The sequence below is a fragment of the Ceratocystis lukuohia genome (genome assembly GCF_044167205.1).
Source record: "Ceratocystis lukuohia strain C4212 chromosome Unknown Supercontig1_pilon, whole genome shotgun sequence".
Classification (NCBI taxonomy): Eukaryota; Fungi; Ascomycota; class Sordariomycetes; order Microascales; family Ceratocystidaceae; genus Ceratocystis; species Ceratocystis lukuohia.
Window position 1 is genome coordinate 2,981,431 of NW_027263520.1, and position 20,367 is coordinate 3,001,797.

Below are 20,367 nucleotides of genomic sequence, written 5' to 3' on the forward strand. Positions count from 1 at the left end.
GATCCATCCAAAAACTTACCTTTTACAACCACAGGACAAGGGGTTAACCCTAAGCAACCCTAGACACAACACCACACAGAACACAAACAACACGAACCGGAACAGACAAGCACAACCGTCCCACGCCATGACGGACGTCGAGATGGTCGACCAGATAGACCAAAGCCATGAGGCAGAAGTCATTCTGGACTTGACAACCGAAGAGCCCGAAACTCCCCCCCCCCCCAACACGGAAGCCCCTCCTGACACGGAAGCCCCTCCTGACACGATATCTCCCCCCAACAAGAAACCCCCTCTCAACTCGAAAGCCCCTCGCAACGCAGAAGCACAAACCACAAAGGAGAAAAACACTACCATGGAAACCCCCGAACCGGGCCAGAGTCAAAAGCAGGCCCCCCCTGGAAAAGCGGTCCAGCAGGCAGAGAAGAAAGGCCTGGCGGACAGCAGACACGCGAAGGTGGACAGCTTCACGTCCGCACTGGAAGAGGCCTTCGCAAAAAAAAAGGCAGGAAATGGAAGAAGAGATGGACGCCATCAGACAGGTGACCGTAGCCATTGACATGGCGGCGGAAGCGCTGGCAAAAAGGCCGGCGGAGGAGAAGAAAAGGAAGCGCACCGAACAAATGTTCGCGCGGCTCAGAGTCTTTGTAGACTCTGAAATACGAATGGTCCTGGCCGGAAACGGGCTACCAGGAATCCCCCAGGCAAAAACGAAGAAGGACGAACCAAACACCAAGGCCCCGGAGAACACAAAAGGGGCGGCAAAGGCAAAGCGGCCCGATAAGGCAGCCCAGGAAGCCACGCAGAAGACCTGGGCCCAGAAGGCGGCAACAAAATCGGGCGGAAAGGTGGTAGATGTCCGCCCAACGCCCAGGGATAAGCCGGAACGCAGCCGGAAACCCCCCCAGGGAAACAGACTGCTAGTCAGGCTCTTCCCGGAATCGAAGTGGAGGGACGTGAACGCCGGTGTTCTGAAGAACAAGGTAAACGAATCCCTCTTTGATGGCAAGGAAATTGTGAAACTCGCCAAAACGACAAATACGGGTTTCGCTCTGACCATGACCCAAGCCCCGGGCGCCATAGAAAAAGGCGCACTAGAAATCATGAGAAACTTCCTGGATGCCTCCACGATCGAAAAAGAGACAATCTGGGAAAAATACATCGTGAGAAATGTTCCCCGCAACATACACGATGTATCCGAAAATGGCAGCGAGGTCAGACGGACCACTCTGGAAGACGTCCGGAAGGACATCCAGGAAGCCTTTGGCGGAGAGCTGAAGATCCTGGATTTTAGAGAATATGAGGGCGAGGCACAGATGCAAGGCATCCGTGTAGCGGTCCTGAACCCGGAGAAGTCCCCGAAGACGATCGAGCTCTTGGGGTGCGAACGCGTAGTCAAGAAAATGGACTACAAACCACTACCCCCCCTAGGTGCACCCGGTGCTGGAGAAGACACCGAACCGAGACATGCAGCTTCGCTCCTAGGTGCGCACACTGCGGGGAAACCGAGCACAAGACTGAGGCTCACGCGGCAGCAGTCAAGTGTAAAGACCACACGGACAAGGAGTGCGACTGCACTCTAAAGTGTCCTATCTGCGGGGGCAAACACCCAGCAGATAGATGCGAAGGTAAGCCAAGTAACTAATGCGAAACAGGCCCAACCAAGCCAACTACGGAAAAGAGGGAATACGCATACTCTCTGCAAATGTACGTCGGGCCCCCGATGTTTTGAAGGCAACACTGGAAGCAGCCGCCCGGAAGCGGGCGGATATAGTACTGGTACAAGAGCCCCCCTGCAACGAAGAGGGTAGGACAACCACCCACCCACAGTACACCCTGATGGAAACCCCGCAAATGATGTTCGGAACCCCCAACGTGCCGACCCGAAAAAGGTCCCTAGCATACGTGTACAGACGTACACGGTTCAAGACATACCCAACAGCGGTCATAGAGGCCCACCCAGACATAAGCACAATTGCGGCAGAAATCGAAGGATCGACCCTCCAGGTCATCAGCGTATACAACGCTAGGGTCAACAGCGTGAGGACAAATGAAGCAGTAAACCTGTTAAAACACCTGCCGCGCAGGCTGAAGAACACGGTGATACTGGGAGATTTCAACCTACGCCACCCAATATGGGACCCAAGAGCCCTCACCGCAAGACCAGAGGCCGAAGATTTCCTGGACTGGATGGAGACAAACAGGTTCATGCTGAGAAACGACAGGCAACAACCAACGCACGACAGAGGAAACGTATTAGACCTAACCCTAGTGTCTGCAGACTGCTGGGGAAAGGTGACAAAATACCAGTGCGGCGGCGACATTGAAGCCGGCAGCGACCACAGACCACAGATGATCGACATACAGTCCAGAGCCACGACAAGACCTAAGACGGAAGCGAGAAATCTGGCAGACACTGACCACAAGAAACTGCAAGAGCTCAGCCGCGAGGCTGCAGAGACCATACGGGGAAACCTGGAAGCGAGAGGCCCCGATCTAACGCCAAAAGACCTGGACGAAACAGCTGAGGAAATTACAAAGGCAATCCACGCCGCCTTCGAGGCAGCCACTCCGACAAGAAAAGTGTCCCACTCAGGATACAAGTGGTGGAACCAGGAATGCAGTGACGGGAAGATAGCAGTCTGCCGGAAAAGGGCCAGTCTCGAATCACTCCAGTTTCTGGAGAGACAGGGAATGACAGATCTAGGTCCGGAGATAGCCTCTGCCGCACAAGCCTACGACCACGCTAGGAAGCAGTTCAAAACGGCCATCCAAACAGCCGGGAGGAATTTCTACAGAGACCTCATCGGCAAACTAGACACCCCACAGAAGATCTACAAAGCCGCTAAGTGGGTGGCAAACCCACAGAAGACAACATCGCCAGCGCTGAGAGACTCTGGTGGACAGATGAGGACCTCCCCAGCCGAAAAAATTCAAGTACTGAGACACCGGCACCTCCTGGGCAATAGGCTGCAAGACGTACAACGGCCGAGGATCGAAGCAAGACCGACTAGGTGGAGCGAGATCACGCAGGAGGAGGCAAAGGAAGCGATTTTCAAACCCAGGAACACAGCACCAGGCAAAGACGGCATCCAGAACAAGATTCTGACATGGTGCTGGAAAGAAATGGGCGCCCTGATCACCGACCTCTTCAACCTCTGTCTAACACTTGGCTACCACCCGACCTGCTTCAAAGAAGCGAAGATGGTGGCAATCCCGAAAGGTGGCAAGAGAGACAAGACAGACCCCTCGTCCTACAGGCTGATATCACTCCTCCCCACCATGGCAAAGGCGTTGGAAAGGATAATCGCGAGGAGGCTGTCAATCGAAGCTCTGGAAAAAGGCATATTCGGCGCGAACTACGCCTGCGCCCTCCCCAGAAGAGCGGCCGCAGACCTGACACTTCTGGTATCAACCCAGACGCGCAGCAACATGGCAAAAGGAAAGTTCACAACAATCCTCACCTTCGACATCAAGGGAGCTTTCGACGGCATCCTGCCGAACAGGATGGTCACACGACTGATGGAACAAAGATGGCCAAACAATCTCTGCAAGTGGGTACAGTCCTTCCTGGACGCCAGAACAGCACAGATATCTCTAGACGGAGACACGGAACCCCCCGGCCCAACCTCGGGCAGCCTACCGCAAGGGTCTCCAATCTCCCCTATCCTGTATATGCTCTTCATGGCACCTCTATACAAACCGTGGCAACAAAACCTGCGAGGGTATATGGATGACGGACTCTGGATCGTCGATGGTCAGACCCTGAACCAGAATTTGAGAGCCCTGCGCACAGTCATGGGACAGACAACGCAATGGTGCGGGGACAACGGCCTCACCCTGGATCACAACAAGACTGGCCTTCTCCATCTGACGACGAAACTGACTGACGAAAACCCAGACCTGGAAGTTCCCGGCATCCCGAAAATAAAGGCAACTCCCATAAATGGCGCTCTCAAATGGCTAGGGGTACACTTCGACAGAAAACTGAGCTTCTATGTGCAGGCAAAACACGTGGCCAACAAGATAGAAAGGCTCACGCACAACCTCAGGATCCTCAAAGGCTGTAAACACGGTGCCCCAACGAACGAGATGGTGCTGGTGGTGAAGACGTGTCTGATACCATCTATGACCTACGCGGCAGCAACGTGGTGGACACCCGAAGAACACGGAAACATTGGGAAAGCAGAAGGAATGGAAAAACCCCTGAGAAGGGCTCTGCTCGCGGCCTTGCCGGTATACAAGACAACGCCGTCCTCGCTCCTGCACATGGAAGCAGGCGTCCCGCCGCCAGAACAGATTCTGCACACAGCAGTCACACGGGAGCTCATCAGATGGCACACGCTGGAAAGAACGCACCCACTATTCGGACTAGAGAAGCACAAATCGTTCTCCAAACTACTAAGGCTGCTACCGAAGCCCCCCCCAAAGTACGGCAAAATAGGAGACAGATTTCACCCAACAGATCCACCGCCCTCAGCGGCAATGGTGACCCGCGGTGACAAGGACAAAGCGGCCCAAGAACACATTGCCTTCAAGGAAACGAGGCCTCCCCAAGACGTCTGGCTATACACAGACGGCTCCAAGCTCTCAAGCGGATGGACGGGGGCAGGCTGGGCCCTTGAAAGCGGAAGGCAAGTGGTTTGTTCGGGGCTATACTCCTGCGGAAGATGGGCGGAGGTAGCAGACGCAGAGATAAAGGCAATTGGAAAGGGGCTATACAACATACCAAACCGAGTGCTGAGAAGCACGAACACGGTATGGATATGCTCAGACAACCAGGCAGCCGTCCGACGGATGAACAAGAAGGCCAAGTCTATTAAAACATCACAACACACGATAGACGAGGCCAAGTGGCTCATCCGAGACTGGAAGGCAACGTTCCCTAGGCTCAGGTTCCACTGCATCTGGGTACCGGGACACTCGGATATCCCCGGCAACGAGCTGGCGGACAGAAAAGCGAAGGAGGCAGCGACACGAACCACAGACTACCGCATGTCACTGGCGAGAGCCAAGAGGTGGCTAAGGGAGACGGGGGAAGAAAACCTTCGAAAGTGGTTCTACAGCAGAGCAGGAATAGAAGACCATCCTTTTCGAAAACATCTAGAATTCCCTAGGAAAGACAGGTTCAGAACCCCAAAAGAACCTCGAAAAATTCTAGGGACCATACTGGCGGCAATCTCAGGACACGGCGACTTTAAGGAGTACCACCAACGGTTCAAACACCACTCAGCCCCCCTACAATGTTCAGCCTGCGGCATGGACAAGAAGGAGACGCACAAGTGGACATGCAAGAAGACCAAAAAACCGTGGTCGGAAAACTTTGTTACCAAACTCCTGAGGACAACAAAGGGCAGAACCACACTGGGGAAAGTACTAATGGCAAACACAGGGCAATAGACGGGGGCCCCAAAGGCAGGTTGGGTCACACTCGCATTAGTGACAACGACTCGACATCTCGACTCCACGAATCTTTCGTTTCTTTGAATTTTCTTTTCTTTCCTTTTCTTTCGTTATGTTTTGTTTTTGACGCGAGGCGGACACGCCTAGCAGCAGGGGAATGTCCCGTGGAGGCCCCTACGGGTACGGCAGAGCCGTGACCCGGGACCACACAGACATGGGCGGAAGGGGTACAGAAAAACAGGCGCCAGAAAACACGGTCCTCGAAAGAGCTCCGGACTCCCAAAGTGGGGCCGCAGATAGTCCCTAGAGTATAAATTGAAATTCATCATCATCATCATCGGAGATCCATCCCCGGGGCAATGGCGCAGTTGGGAGCGCGTTAGACTGAAGCGCAACTTCGGTGGTTCTGTTATCTAAAGGTCACTGGTTCAATCCCGGTTTGCCCCACTCTTTTTGCTGCTCTCTGCCCCGGTTAATCATCGGGTCAATCCGTATTGTGGAACCCAAGAATAAGGCTGTATGTAGGCCATTTTAGAAGCATCATACTGGTTGAAGCCATCGCCAAATTTGTTTGAGCAACAAAGCCAAATATATCTGGCTATAGCGCTACAATGCAGCCGTCAAGAGTTCTGCTAAAGCGGTCAGTCTGGAAGGGTAGGTTGCCATGATATCCAATACTTTATCCCTTGGATTTGTGTTTTGAATCGGGATTATTTGTGACGCTTGACAACTAACTAGTATTTTTACAGGACCACACATTGTTCCGTAAGTCCCAAACACTAAAGATTCGGCAACGATGCACACAAGAAAGAGATAGCGAAATACCAACTGCAGATATGGGTACCGCACACTATTATCATGGCTATAACGACAACTACATCACATGACAACAAGCCACTCTCGCTGACCTTGCGCTTTACTCTGCACCAGCCTACCCATTGTGCGGCCAGCTCCGGGCCAGAAAGCACCGCCAATCAAGACGCAAGCGCGGTCTGCGACGATCCTCCCCAACTTTGTTGGGCTCAAGTTTCAGGTGCACAACGGCAAGAGCTACATTGACGTCCTGATTACCGAGGAGATGGTGGGCCATAAACTTGGCGAGTTTTCACCGTGAGTTGTTCTTTCCCGCCGTTATTTAGTTCTTGTCATGAGAAAGGCCAAGTTATGGCATCGGTAGCTGACTGAAAAATTTGCTGTTGGTAGGACCCGCAAGCCCTTCATCTGGGATAAAAAATGAGAATTGTGTCGTGGACGTTGCGCTTGCTTTTCTATGGAGTTGATCTTTGTATGTGTTGCGCTATCCTATGCGCTTTTAGTTATATGTATCACCACCATACGTGCCATGAATAGGAGATGGGCGATTAAATCTAAGTTGACCGAAATGCGAACTCGCAAGCCATGGAGGAAAACTTCACGTTTGTTTGTATTGAACATCTTTTTGGGGACAATAGTGTATCACAGCGGCTTTTATTACCGCCTTGTTTACAACTATCAGTTCTACAAACATGTATATCGCAGTTGGCAGACAAAAATTGGTAAGATGACTATAATGATGAAACAATAAACTAGACTATCGTATGTCTATCGCATTCCAGATCCAAATACGCCAAAGAAAGATTATCCCAACCCCAAATAAACCAAGCAAGCAAAACGCAAAACCTATCGATTCCGCAAAGGCCTTTCTTTCATCTCTTCACATCCACTACCATTATAACTGTCCTGCCCTTCGTATATAGCCTATGCTTACCGGTAAAACTCGCTACGCTTGACATTCACACCGTACTCGGCAACCGCCATACCCAAGTCCTCCATCGTCAGTACCGTACGGTTCTGCCCACTGCCCGAGCCGCCACCACCATATCCAGGGCGCTGGATTCCCAGCGGCCCGCCTCTACCCTGATCCTTGGCTCCAGGCTGACCAGCAGCCTGGCCAGCCATAGGAAAGCCGCCACCTCCTAGGTTGGCCATTGGGTTGTTTGTGGTGTTAGAAGCACGGATACGGCTGTACTGGTACGCGTCGGCGGCAATATCAGCAATAAACTTTTGCGTTGCTAAGGCGAGCAGCTTGGCAAGCCGTGGGTCGGTCTGCGGAGCGGGCGGGAGCCCGCCTTTCGTCATGTAATAGTTTGTCACGGCGTCGGGGATCTAGTTGCGCAGAGCAGAGAATCTTAGTTAGCAGGGACACTTTGAAGAATAGACGGTGTTGAATGGTATCTTTCTAGCTAGCGTCATGCTATATATATCAGATAGAGCAGGGTGTCGAAACTCACGATCGGCGCATAATCATCCATCTTGCTCAAGAACTCGCGCAGCGATGAGTCCTTGCGTGTTGGCAGTCGCGGCTCTGGTATCACCGCCTCCGATGCATCCAATGTCGGCGCGATGGCAGCCGCACCCGCCCCCTCACTGGCTGTTGCCTCATCGCCCGAAGTAGCAGGTGCGCCTGTCCCATTAGCCATGACTGCAACGTTATTGTTGGCGGTACTGCCAATTGCTGCTACTGTCGAAGGGGCCGCCAGAACTCCAGTGTTAGAGGGTGCTGTAACGACTGGACCGGCGTTAGTCGCGGTAGGCGCAGCAGCGCTAGACACAGGAGCGGGAGATTCTTGCTTAGGAACAGGCATGGTATACGGGTTTTGCGTTGTGGTGCCAGTTAGTAGGATATGTACGTCGCAAAACAAGGCGACAAGCAGTTATTTATCGTTCAATCGAGACCGAGATTAGTCGATGAGGGTATTTAAATTGTATGTAGTTGAACGGCGATAGAATAGCATATGACGGCTTGGATTCTGTCCGTAAACTTGTCCTATCTTGAAGACGATTGTTGATGATTATTTAGATGATAGGGATGCTAGACACCTTCCTTTGGCTGAAGATTTAAGCATGTGCCGCTTAACTCCAAGCCTTACGTATAGACCCACATAAAAGTATGTACTTTAACCATATGTTTCGAGTAAGCTGTGTACGACAGAGTTGAAGAGAAACGAAAGACTTTTTCGACTTAATATTTAGATGCCCATAGAAGCCATCGAGTTCATCAGATCTAAGCCCTTCTTCAAGAAAAAAAAAACTATGAAAAGGGAACATGGAAAGACTGCGACAGCAGGAAAGCTTACCATGGCCCAGGTGCAACCTAACATTTCCATGATGCTTTTCCGCAGCAAAAAATTGCACGTATTTTCCGTCCTCACTAGGGAAAACAACACTCCGTAATGACAACCCACACATACACAGGCAACTCCACGCAAACATAGAAAACAAAGAACCAAGGTAAACAGACTCCCCAGGCATAAGCATGAAGGAAAAAAATCCAGAGACGCAAAGCGAAAAAAAGAAAAAAAAACAAGGTATGCATGTATGCAATTTTGTCCCACTCAGATTCGAGGTTTTGGAATAAACCTATCAGAGATACACTTTTTAAGTAACCAAGGCCGCGGATGACAAGAGAAAAAGAAGAATGACAACAAAAGAAAGGCCGACCTTAGAAATCAAAGGAAAAGGTATGAAAACGTAGAGGAGAACGAGGAACCCCGGATATTAGCCATTGCTTGCGAAGCAGAGGGCTTATTCGATTCCTAGAGAAACAAAAAAGGAAGTGACAAGTTGGTGTGAGGGAGATAGTAGTTGAACACAAGAAAGGATGCGATGAGTGACAAAGAATACACTAGTGTTTCAATAGTCGCTCGGTACAGTGATATAGAGGTGAGGTAGCAATAGAATATGGGTTTCCTGTCAATTTTCTTGTCAAGAAACCTACGACACGTCAGTATGTCTGTTGTAGTTCTCAAAAGGAAAGAACAACATCCGTTTAGTTCTCGACCTGAGGCCGGGGCTGACGGTTCTGGTACCCGCCACGGTTTTGCCCTCCACGACCACGGCCCCGGAAACCTCCACGACCACGACCACGGTAGTTGCGGTATCCGCCATCAACGCTTCCCTGGCCAAACGTCTCCATGTTCTTCCGCTGCTCTTCACCACGCCATTCGCGACCTCCAGGCTTGTGGCCACCATTTGCCGCACGTTCTTTGGCCTCGCTGGAAATGTTATCAAAGAAGGAGGTCGACTTGTTATAGACAGGCCCAGCAGGTGTGGTGGGCTCGTTAGGGGTTGCCACTTCCTTTTCTTCATTGGCGGCAGGCTCAGTTGTAGGCTTGATGTCGTCCTTCTTAAACTTGGCATTGGCCGATGCAAAGTCAAAGTCCTCCGTAGGCACATCAGCTTTGCGATTCGAACGTCCGCCTTGATTACGTCCACCACGAGGAGCCTGAGGGGCACGAGTAGCAGCATTGATGCGCATATCATTGACACGGTTCGAGAGGTTATCAATGGGGTTGGCAACAGGTTCCGAGGCTGCGTTGAGGCGAGCCATTGCCAGAGCCACGGCAGCCTTTGCAGCTTCAGTTGCATCACTAATAGCGGCATCTGTCGGAGGCGGGAGAGATTTCGAGGCAGCTTCGCTTTTAGTGACAGGCGGTTGGAATTTGGTAGTAGGTGCCTGACCATTGGAGAGAGGAGCCGCAGGAGTCGACTTCTCGATGGCTTCAGACTTAGGGCCGGCAGGCTTGCTATCGGCTTCGGCGGTACGGGGGAGTTGCTGGGAGGTTTTGGCCCCGACATTCTTCTGGTCCTGGGCTTGAGCAGGTTGGCCGCTACTATCAGAAGAGCTAGCAGGCTGTTGGCGCTTAGGATCCTGAGTATCGGTCGGGCCATTCACAGAGCCGCCGGGACCGCCAGCCATGTTGGGGGGGGTAGGGATAATTTCCCCAAGGGGCAGGAGGTCCACCGGGGCCAGGGGGGAAGTTTCCAGGGCCACCAGGGCCACCAGGTCCCCATCCATTAGGGTGAGGAGGGTAGTGCATGCCGCCATAGCCACCTGCTCCAGGCACCGGGCCACCACGGCCCCAAGAGCCAGGGGCGCCGTAAAAGTTGTTGTAGCCGTATCCGGGAGCACCAGGGTGACCTGGCGGGCCAGCAGGAGGTGGTCTTTGGTTTGCAGGGCCTTGCGCATCAGGACGAGGGCGAGCCTGTAAAGAGTCAGTATATGAATCAATGGTTTCTGCAAAAGACGAAGTTATCTAGCACATTAACAGGAAATTATAAGCAAGCAGCCATGTTACTCACACCAAGGATAGCGGGGTCATTCGGCACGGCGGGAGGCTGCGGCTGAGGAGCGGGGGGCTGATCAATACGCAGGTCCTTTACATCGCTTCCACGGAAGACAATGTACTCATATACTTGATCGGAAGCTGGCACAGCAGGGCCTTCACCCTCACGACCTTCGGTACCGAACGACTGTACATTTTCGAGGGATACGGTCGACTCTTCGGAGTTGATTTCGTGCAGGGTGCCTACATAGCTACAGCCCAACAATAAAGGACAAATGTCAGACACGTTGCCTTACTCAAATTAGGATGAGGAGGGAGAGAAAACATACCGAATGTTACTCTTAGAGATGAGAGAAATACGCGATCTGCGGTATTGCAGTTAGCATCTGAATATTGGGAGTTCAATTGACCAAAAGAAGAACAGGTCTTACCCGAGAAATTCAGACATCGCGACAAATTTTGTTTTGAAAGCCCACACAAAGCTTAAGAACAGATGGAGGGGCGAGAAGGCTGAGCGCAAGGGCAGGGAATGGGGAGAGGAGGAAGGGGGAAAGGGGGGGGGAGAAAATCGTAGAGGAGTATTAACTAGAGCAAGCGTCGAGAGGTATTTCTTAAGGCTCGGGAAACAGATGGAAGAAGATGCGAAGTAACAAAAAACAAGTTGTAAACAAGCGGGTGAGGATGTGGTGAAGCAAAGCGAAGCGATTACTTAGATCTTGGGTTAAGAGAAGCTTGCAAAAATATGACCAGGGTGTTGCAAGGCTGAAACGGTTAAGACTCGGGTGAACTACGGGATAACGGGATTTTTTGTTGAAGCCTAGAGAAAAAAAAACAAGGGGAGTCCCCATTTTTCTCGCGAAGAGTTGGAGCAAGGTTAGCCATACCTGCAAACCCTAAAGAGACACTAGCAGTCAAAAACGCAGAGACCTAGAAGGCCCAGATCTTTCCAATCCTCCTTAGATGAAGCCCCATCTCAAGCCACGATACTTTGATGAAGGTTTGAAACACAGAAGGCCAAGAGCGTACTACCGCATGCCAACGCCGATAAAAGTGCAATACTGTCTCATTTCAAAAGCTTCTTCGAATCCGGACGAGCCGGGGTTTGAGCAATAATAAGGCAGCAAATAGGGCGAACCATACTTTCTAACATTTTTGTTCCCCTTTATGGTTTCTTCTGTGGCTCTGGCCCCCCCTTAACAGACAGGCCAAAGACTTTCCAAGAAAAGCCTAGGAAAGGTTGGTCTCATCAATCATCTGAGTCCTTTCACTGGACTATGGTAAAGATAGGCAAGAAGACAAGACAGGATCCTTTAATTCAAGTTGTAGGGGTTAGGGCACGTGTGCTGTACTAAAGAAGCCAAGCCATATTTTCTTATGTCCGATGGGAATTGACCTAGCCTTGGCTTTCTAGCTAGATGCACTTGATTATAACCGAATTGCTGGCCAACCAGCTAAACATCAGACCAACCGCCACCGGATTGTACATTACATATCAGCTGTACGTCATAGCACAAAGGCCAAGTCCTCGTAGTATCTTGGCAACTCCAAGATTAGCTAGTCGGACATCATACAGATGTAGGCGGTCATGACTTTTGCTGTTCGAAATTCTCGATAATCTCAACATCACGATGGCTTCCAAAGCCAGGGCTACATACAAACACAGGCGACGCCTGTGTTTGCCTACTGGCGTTTAGACAGTATTTGGGCAGATGTATGACCAGGCCTTGCCCTAACCCATGAAGTGAGAGTACATGGGGGCGGCCCAGATGGCCGCCCAGACTTGCCAAGACAACAGGATCACAAAACTGGTGTGCTATGAAGCAAGATTTAGAGAAGAGAGAAGACAAGTGTGGGAACTTGGCCATAATTGTTTCTTGGCTTTCGAGGTATGGGCTCATCAAGTCCCTGCTGGTCTTGTGGTGATAGATAGTCTAGAAGCTCATGTGCCCTTCCACGAGACTTCGACTGTCTTCTTATTCTTCTTCTTGTTACTTGATTGTTGTTCGTGTTCGTCATATTGTACTACAGTCGCTCTTTACCTCAGCTTTGTAGCCAGGACGCCACATCCAACTTTTCCTTCGCTTTTAATATTGTTTATCGTTCACTTCGTTGTTATATAGTCTTTACCATCCTCGCATTTTTCAGTTTACTTCTTTTTCTTCGGGCCTACCTCTTTGCTTTTGTGTCTGAGCTGTCGTCTGGTCTACCTGCTCACATACAATCCGCCCCCTCTCCGTTGTTGCTGGTCTTACATCTCCTACAAACAAACAACATACGCCAACATGCAGCTGTCCTACACCATCTCCAGCTTTTTAGCTCTTGCAAACATTGCCGTAGCCAGCTCGCCGACCTGTCTGCTCCTCGCCGTTGCCAAGCAGCCAGAACCCTCTAACTTGGATCTTGTGTGTACCGAGTATCAAAATAACATGCTAGGAAACATCACCGAGTCGTGCGCCAGTGAAGCTGATGCCCAGGATGCCTATGACGCCTATGTATCCGACTGCGAAAAGAGAAATTACACTGTTGGTATGTTAGAACGGCCATAGCTTCTCTACTCTAATCCTAATCCTACCCACTGTATAACTAACCCATACTATAGCGAGCATGTCTCCATTTGGATCTCCTACAAATACTGCCAACCCCATTGCCACCGATTCTACGGCAAGTTCTGCGACTACTCTTGACGCTGCAAATGCTTCTGGATCTTCCGCAGGATCTTCTGCTACATCTTCGGTATCAACAGCCGGGGTTGCCGGCATCGTGCCGTCTAGAAGCACCATCATTTCTGCTCTTGTGGGCGCAGGAATTGCTGGTTTCTTCTTGTAGTCCAATCAAGCTAGATGCTTTGTTTTCTTTTTCCTTTCTTGAAGGTACGACGTAGAGAAAAGCAAGTAATGGTTGTAGTGGCTCACGGTTTGTGGCTAGCTGGGACGTTTGAGGACTCACGTAAAGGTCAATAATGCCTTGGTGCTCGCCTCTTTCGTATCCCTGATACGAACTGCCCACTCTTCCTTCTCTCGTCCTTGCTCTCTATCATCGCTCGTGTCCTTCGGGCTTCATTCTCGCTTTGGCTTGTGAAACACGGGTGTACAACTACCAGCCATTCCGTAGTTTGAGGCTCTTTTTAATATATTTTATTCCTCACAGATTACTCCGAACTGGTTTCCGCTACAGGCTTCCTATCGGATTAATATATCAAACACTGCTAGCCACTCTTTGCCAAAAGTGAAATTTTATGGATATCATCTCTATAAACTAGCATGTTTCAATTCTGATCTTTATCGCATCGTGACAATCTCCTCAGCGCTGGTAGGATGGATGGCCACGCAGCTGTCAAAATCAGCCTTAGTAGCACCCATCTTGACAGCGACTCCAAAGCCTTGCAGCATCTCGCCACTACCTAATCCCATTATGTGCAAGCCCACCACCTTTTCTTCCTTGCCCGTCACGATGAGCTTGTAGCTAGTGGGGCCCTTTTGGTCAGGGTCCATCATGGCATAGTACATGGCTGTGAAGTTGGTCTTGTACACCTTGATGTTGTCCTTGCCATACTTTTCGATAGCCTCAGGTTCGGTGAGACCAACACTTCCAACTTCAGGATGTGAAAAGACCACCGATGGAATGTTAGTGTAGTCCAGCTTCAAGGATTTGAATTCTTCGGGGCCAAACAGACGATGGGCCAGACGACGACCAGCGGCAATGGCGACTGGGGTCAGCTCGACTTTACCACAAACGTCTCCAAGAGCGTAAATGTTGTCTACATTAGTATTTTGATAGTCGTCGGCGATAACATAGCCCTTGTCATCGGACGCGACACCAGCGCTTTCCAGGCCTAGGTCTTTTGTGGCGGGTTGGCGGCCAATGGCCCAAATAAGCTGGTCGTAGCCAGAATCTGAAGCCTCGACGCCATCATCATTCTTGTAGAAGAGGGTCAATGTGCCATCAGCGGCCTTTTCAACCTTGGTAAGATTGGTCTTCTTGTGCATGTTAATTCCAATGCGCTCATACTCCTTGGTCATATTCTCCTGGATCATAGGATCAAAATGACGCAGGAAAGTATCATGACGGATGAACATGTGTGTCTCAGTCCCCAGAGCGTTGAACACACCCGCAAACTCCACTCCAATATACCCCGACCCAACAATCCCCACCTTCTTGGGCTGGGTAGCAATGTCGAAGAAGCCGTTACTATTGATACCTAGCTCACTGCCAGGGATCTTGGGCGGTGGGGAGGGATTCCCACCAACAGCAATGAGGATCTTCTTAGCCCGCACCACCGACTTGGTGCCATCATTCTGCGTGACTTCGACCTCGTTATTAGACACGATCTTGCCCCAACCGGCGACGTATTCAACTGTGTCCTTAGCTAGGTTGCGCTCGTAGATACCGTTTAGACGGAGGATATAGGCGTCGCGCTTGTTTTTGAAGGTATTCCAATCGAAGGGAGCAGTCTGGTTGTAGGAAAACCCGTACGACTTGGCCTCTTTGATGGTGTCGGCAATGAAGGCAGCATTGAAGGTGACCTTTTTGGGGACGCAGCTAGATAATGACAATAGAATTAGTATGTGAGACAGAAACAGCTTAACAGCCACATCATCAAGGAGATAAAAACCAGTATGCAACTGGGCTTGACTACGGAGCAATGCCGATTCAAAACTCACCCAACGTTCACACAAGTACCACCGAGCCGACCACCTTCGATAATCATGGCCTTGGTGCCATATTTGGAGGCAGCCATGCGAGCAGCCCCAAGGCCGCCACTGCCGCCTCCGATGACCAAAAAATCGGTTTCCTTGCTAATGGGAGCCATGTTGTGAGCGGAGTACGAGATATGTCGAGAAATACTTGAGAGTCTGCCAAAACCGCTATCGCGAAAAGCCGGAAGAGACAAAGTTGTGCGGATAGGAATGCGCATGGAGGGAAGGGAAAAGCAGTCAAATAAAGAAGAGAGAAAAAGAGAGAAAGGGCAATTAAAGAGCGGAGTTGTCGTCGTGTGATGAACGGAGGAGCGTTGTGTATGCAAGCTTATATAATAAAAATTGCCCGTGACAAATGCGCAAGATTTAGGATTACCAATTGGAGAGACGAAGTTCATGACAAGGCATAGGTACAAGATACATTACAGCCGAAAGATGAGCTAAAAAAGGTACAAGCTTCGTGGGCGCAGGTTACTAGTATAACCAAGTACTCCAGTGCGGGACACTATCTGACACGCCTCCGCCTGTTTGGGCGACGTCGCCGGCCTGAAAATCCAGTTCAAAGAAGTTATTGGCGCGCTATTCCGCAACGAGAGGCATGCATGGAATATACTTGATTTTCTGCGACTTTCCGGGGATTTCTTTTCGGGCTTCTGAGACCATTTTAGGAGATCGCCGAAGATGCCGTCATTCTAGGTAGTCTACAGTACAAACAACCAAGCTTAACTTACTCCCGGCTCGACCTCAATTCAAGAATTTACTAGCCTACTATTCAAGGGCCATAAGACCCGTATGCTTGTTTCTTTCCTTTCTAGAACCTAAAGTAGAGACAGACATTCATGACGTTGGCGAGGCTGATGCTTTTGCTTTGGATGAAGGGTTTACTATAGCTGCAATTAGGGTTAGTGTTATTCTGCTTAGTCATTTTACGGTCTTGCCCTACCATTTTACAATCTTGATAATGCTTCATCGTTCCACAACCAACTACACCCTAGTAGCGGTTGGAGTGTGTACAGATACTCATGGGACCTCATACAAAACTACTCCTTGGATAAAAACTTCATTGTCCCTCCCTCTCCGCTCAAATCCATGCCTCACCCGTAACGAACCCTTATCATACCCTTAATTAGCATGGCAGACTTTGATCTCGATTCATCCTTTATTCCAGCGCTTCACAAGCCAGCTGCCCTACTGCCAATAACGAAACACCATGACTCTATTCTTTACGTCATAGAAACCTACCCAGTCACCATAATTATTGGCCAAACAGGCTCCGGAAAAACGACGCAGATCCCGCAATTCCTGTATCACGGAGGCTGGTGCAATAATGGCAAGGCCATTGCAATAACACAGGTACAGTCACATTCTTGCTCAATACCAACTACAGAACTAAGCTAACGCTGGGTAGCCGCGGCGGGTATCTGCTACGACAATTGCCATGCGAGTTGCTCAGGAGTTCGGCTGTCCTGTTGGCAAGGAAGTAGGCTATGCCGTTCGATTCGAAGATGTCACATCCCAAGCAACTCGTATCAAGTTCATGACAGACGGACTCCTTATCCGAGAGGCACTAATGGACCCATTGCTATCCAAATACTCGGTTATCATGGTTGACGAAGCCCACGAAAGGTCTATCAGCACGGACATTCTACTTGGTTTGCTAAAGAAGATACGGCGGAAACGACCTGAATTGCGCATTATCATCAGCAGTGCTACAATACAGGCTGATCTATTTCTGCGCTTCTTTGAGACTTTACCTAATGGTGCGCCAGATGAAAAGTCGAATACACCTGAAACCCCAATTGGCAGGATAGTCAGCATCGAAGGTCGCTCATTTCCTGTGAACACATTCTATCTCAACCAGCCAACCGAAGACTATGTCGAAAAGGCGGTTCAGACTGTCTTAGAGCTTCATTCTTCCGAAGGTGCGGGCGATATTCTAGTTTTCCTCACAGGACGGGACGAGATCGACAAAGCCGTTGACACGGTCTTTGAAAGCGCTGAACGCCTTAGCAAGGATACCAGAAAGCTCATGGCACTCCCTCTTTATGCAGGCCTTTCTAGTGAACTCCAAATGCTGATATTCGACAAAACGCCGCCGGACACCCGTAAGGTCATTTTTGCCACTAACATTGCCGAGGCCTCGCTGACAATAGACGGCATCGTGCATGTTATCGACTGTGGCTTTGCCAAGCAGCGGTTTTTCAATCCGACCACGCGAATTGAGACCCTCACAAGCGTCCCAATATCGAAGGCCTCGGCAGCTCAGCGTGCTGGTCGAGCGGGTCGTACTCAGCCTGGAAAGTGCTACCGGCTATACACTGAGGCCTCTTTTGACGAGTTGCCTGAGTCCAACATCCCTGAGATTCAGCGCACGAACCTAGCCCCTATTGTTCTGCAATTGAAAGCGCTAGGAATTGACAATGTTGCTCGGTTTGACTTTCTGAGTCCGCCACCGGCCGTCCAAATGGCCGCTGCTCTTGAGCTTCTCCATGGACTGACGGCACTTGACGACTATGCGAAGTTAACCCGCCCTCTGGGTTTGCAAATGGCTGAACTATCACTGGATCCCATGACTGCGCGTGCGTTGCTGGCAGCCCCTGATTATGGCTGTCTGAGCGAAATGCTCACTATTGCAGCCATGACCTCTCTAGGCGGAAATGTCTGGATTGTGCTTGAAAACGAACGACGTGAAATGGAGGAAGTGCGTCGTCTTTTCGCGGCTGACGAGGGAGACCACTTAACTCTACTCAATGTCTATACAGCGTTTGTCACAGTCGGCAGAAGAGACTCCAAGTTCTGTCACTCACACCGACTGAACTTTAAATCCCTAGTCAAGGCGATTAGTGTACGCATTCAGCTCAAGCGTATGCTGGAGCAGTTTAATATCAGCGTGAATGAGCCCAGCTACCTCTCCGCCCCAATGACTTCTAGCAGTGTGTCGGACAATAGCGGGAGGAAAACTATTTCACTGCCATCACGACCATCAGCTGCCGAGGCCAAAGCCAAGAGCGAGAAGATTAGACGTTGCCTCACGGCTGGCTTCTTTGCCAATGCGGCCAAGATGCAGCCCGATGGCACTTTCCATAGTGTAACTGGATTAGTCTTTTACGCACATCCCAATTCACTCATGTTTGGACGGAAGGCGGACTGGGTGGTTTTCCATGAGGTTCTTGAGACGTCCAATAAGACATATATCAGAGACGTCAGCAAAGTCGAAATGGATTGGCTGGTTCAAGCAGCACCGGGGTTTTATCAGGTCAAGTCAGCCAGTTGAGGTCAGGGACTAATAATCCATCAAGACCTATTTTCAATGGGGTGGAAAGAAGGACGGGCGTTGAATTACACCGGCTTGCACGAAAATATCGATAAAATCAGGCTAGGTCTAGATTACGGGCAATCCGGAAATCCGAATTTCAACAAAGAAGCAAAGAACGGTGGTTCTACCAGACCTAGTACACGTACACTTTTCTGCTATTGCTCTCAACGCCTACTCGGGAAACAACCGAGCCTGTTACGTTGTGCCAGCAAAGTGCTACTCTAACCCGACTTTGCTTTGACTAACCCTAACACTATCTGCTGTGGCCGGATTCCTACGTCTTATCTAGTGCTCTGTCAGTTATGGCGTTGCATAGGAATATGCAATACTGGTAGGGCTAGTCCAAATTGGGCTTAGCGCCAGGAACAAGCAGTGTTGTCTCAGTTGTCTCATCCAACTATATTTGGGCTCAAAAGGACAGAAAAGGGTCTTGCTTGGAGCAATGTAGGTAGGTAGGTATAAGTATTTTTATAATATAGTACTTTATGTGCACCGTTTGATCTATTCCTCGTTTGTGAGTATTTATATACGCACTTGCTTATCCATTTGTTTTGTTATCTTTGTTTTTCTACTGTGCTTCAAAAGGTTGAGGGTAATACGGATCTCTGCCGCCTGTGCAACTCGCGGCTTACGCATTACAACAGCAACCACCCGTTTCTGTATTACAAGACAATACTTCTTTGTCTAACTAGAAAGCAAAATTACAGTCAAAATACATGCACGCACAAGATCCAGCCACACCAGCAGCAGCAGTGAGGATAGCGAAGGCACCTGTTTCATTTCCCACTAGAAACCGATGCCCTTGCCATCGCTTCGTTGCTTCATTTCGGTAGAGAAGCAGAACAAGGGGTCAATGGGGCCTTTTCATCATTGCCAAAACCCTTACCAAGACTAGACCTCTTCTTTGAGCTAGTTGCAGACCCTAGATCTCCCCCTTTCTCTGCACTTAGGATGAGCGGTTTTTATTTCACTTGGTCTTGTTATTATCAGAGTGCACCTGCATCACTACACCATGTTTCTGGCCCTCCTGAGCCGCACCGCCACTTTATCCCTGTCATACAAGGGAACAAGAGAAAGAGCATATAGGCACGCACAGGAGAGAATGCAGAGACAGACAACATATAGAAAATAGACCAAGGGGAATTTGAAGCAAGCTGATGTTGGGTTGAGGATCCAGAAGACTACCCCCTATAAGATTTTTGGAGCTCAATCACAAGAATGGAGAAGACGTCTTTAATTGCACTTACTCGGATAGAGGTAATAGGTAAGAGAGCCTCCCATAACGACAGGAAAAAAGAAAAAAAAAAACAAAAAAACCGCTCATATGAATGAATGGTTGAGCGGAGTTAGAGGATCCAGACTAACCAGACAACCAGAGAGGATCATAGGCCAATAGCTCCGGAAAGTCGCGACAGCATTCAGATGAGAAGTAATGCTCCGAAAACATAGTGCACAATGCACCGACTATGCTATGAAACAAGTTGCTGGAGGGGTTGTGTCAGAAGCAGGAGGAAGTTGAATATGAATATATGAGGACCAGGCCTAAACCAAAAAAGTTACAGCGGTGTGCATGAGAGCTGGTTTGGAGCTAGCAGACTGCGATCTTAATGTATAGTCAAATAAGTTGTTTGTTTTCTTTTGAGTAGCACTAGTGGATGGCCGAAACACAAGTCGTTGATATAGCTGAACTAATGGGGGTCTGGTTTTGGATTTTTTTTATTACAGCATAGCAAATTAGTGAGAGTAGTGTCTAGGAGAGGGAGGGAGCATGTAGCGCCTTGCTGTTGTGCTACTAATGGCGTTTTGTTTTGCCTTTTTGCTAAAGCTCAAGAGCCTAGGAGAGACG

The 20,367-nt window shown here is 49.9% G+C and overlaps 7 protein-coding genes across 7 annotated transcripts; 4 read left to right on the forward strand and 3 right to left on the reverse strand.

Annotated features, from left to right (window-relative positions):
• Positions 1–142: 142 nt before the first annotated feature.
• HOO65_010745 (RNA-directed DNA polymerase from mobile element jockey) lies at positions 143–5,400 on the forward strand (the record flags this gene model as incomplete). Its single annotated transcript, XM_071005247.1, has 4 exons — positions 143–457; positions 510–1,381; positions 1,432–1,485; positions 1,656–5,400. 4 exons carry the CDS (start codon positions 143–145, stop codon positions 5,398–5,400), a joined length of 4,986 nt encoding a protein of 1,661 aa, XP_070862567.1.
• Positions 5,401–6,014: 614 nt separating this feature from the next.
• HOO65_010746 (mitochondrial 37S ribosomal protein uS19m) lies at positions 6,015–6,517 on the forward strand (the record flags this gene model as incomplete). Its single annotated transcript, XM_071006206.1, has 3 exons — positions 6,015–6,043; positions 6,142–6,168; positions 6,334–6,517. The coding sequence occupies 3 exons, from the start codon at positions 6,015–6,017 to the stop codon at positions 6,515–6,517; spliced, it is 240 nt and encodes a 79-aa protein (XP_070862568.1).
• A 629-nt stretch (positions 6,518–7,146) lies between these two features.
• On the reverse strand, positions 7,147–8,027 carry HOO65_010747 (Transcription initiation factor TFIID subunit 10; the record flags this gene model as incomplete). The annotated part of the gene is made up of 2 exons (XM_071006085.1): positions 7,147–7,548; positions 7,674–8,027. The coding sequence occupies 2 exons, from the start codon at positions 8,025–8,027 to the stop codon at positions 7,147–7,149; spliced, it is 756 nt and encodes a 251-aa protein (XP_070862569.1).
• Positions 8,028–9,211: 1,184 nt separating this feature from the next.
• On the reverse strand, positions 9,212–10,956 carry HOO65_010748 (Protein SCD6; the record flags this gene model as incomplete). The annotated part of the gene is made up of 5 exons (XM_071005690.1): positions 9,212–10,035; positions 10,118–10,427; positions 10,525–10,759; positions 10,838–10,873; positions 10,940–10,956. The coding sequence occupies 5 exons, from the start codon at positions 10,954–10,956 to the stop codon at positions 9,212–9,214; spliced, it is 1,422 nt and encodes a 473-aa protein (XP_070862570.1).
• Positions 10,957–12,790: 1,834 nt separating this feature from the next.
• Positions 12,791–13,334, forward strand: HOO65_010749 (uncharacterized protein; the record flags this gene model as incomplete). The annotated part of the gene is made up of 2 exons (XM_071006198.1): positions 12,791–13,034; positions 13,108–13,334. 2 exons carry the CDS (start codon positions 12,791–12,793, stop codon positions 13,332–13,334), a joined length of 471 nt encoding a protein of 156 aa, XP_070862571.1.
• A 452-nt stretch (positions 13,335–13,786) lies between these two features.
• Positions 13,787–15,318, reverse strand: HOO65_010750 (Glutathione reductase; the record flags this gene model as incomplete). The annotated part of the gene is made up of 2 exons (XM_071005773.1): positions 13,787–15,047; positions 15,170–15,318. The coding sequence occupies 2 exons, from the start codon at positions 15,316–15,318 to the stop codon at positions 13,787–13,789; spliced, it is 1,410 nt and encodes a 469-aa protein (XP_070862572.1).
• A 1,325-nt stretch (positions 15,319–16,643) lies between these two features.
• Positions 16,644–18,479, forward strand: HOO65_010751 (putative ATP-dependent RNA helicase DHX35; the record flags this gene model as incomplete). Its single annotated transcript, XM_070999790.1, has 1 exon — positions 16,644–18,479. The coding sequence occupies one exon, from the start codon at positions 16,644–16,646 to the stop codon at positions 18,477–18,479; it is 1,836 nt and encodes a 611-aa protein (XP_070862573.1).
• Between the last annotated feature and the right edge of the window lie 1,888 nt (positions 18,480–20,367).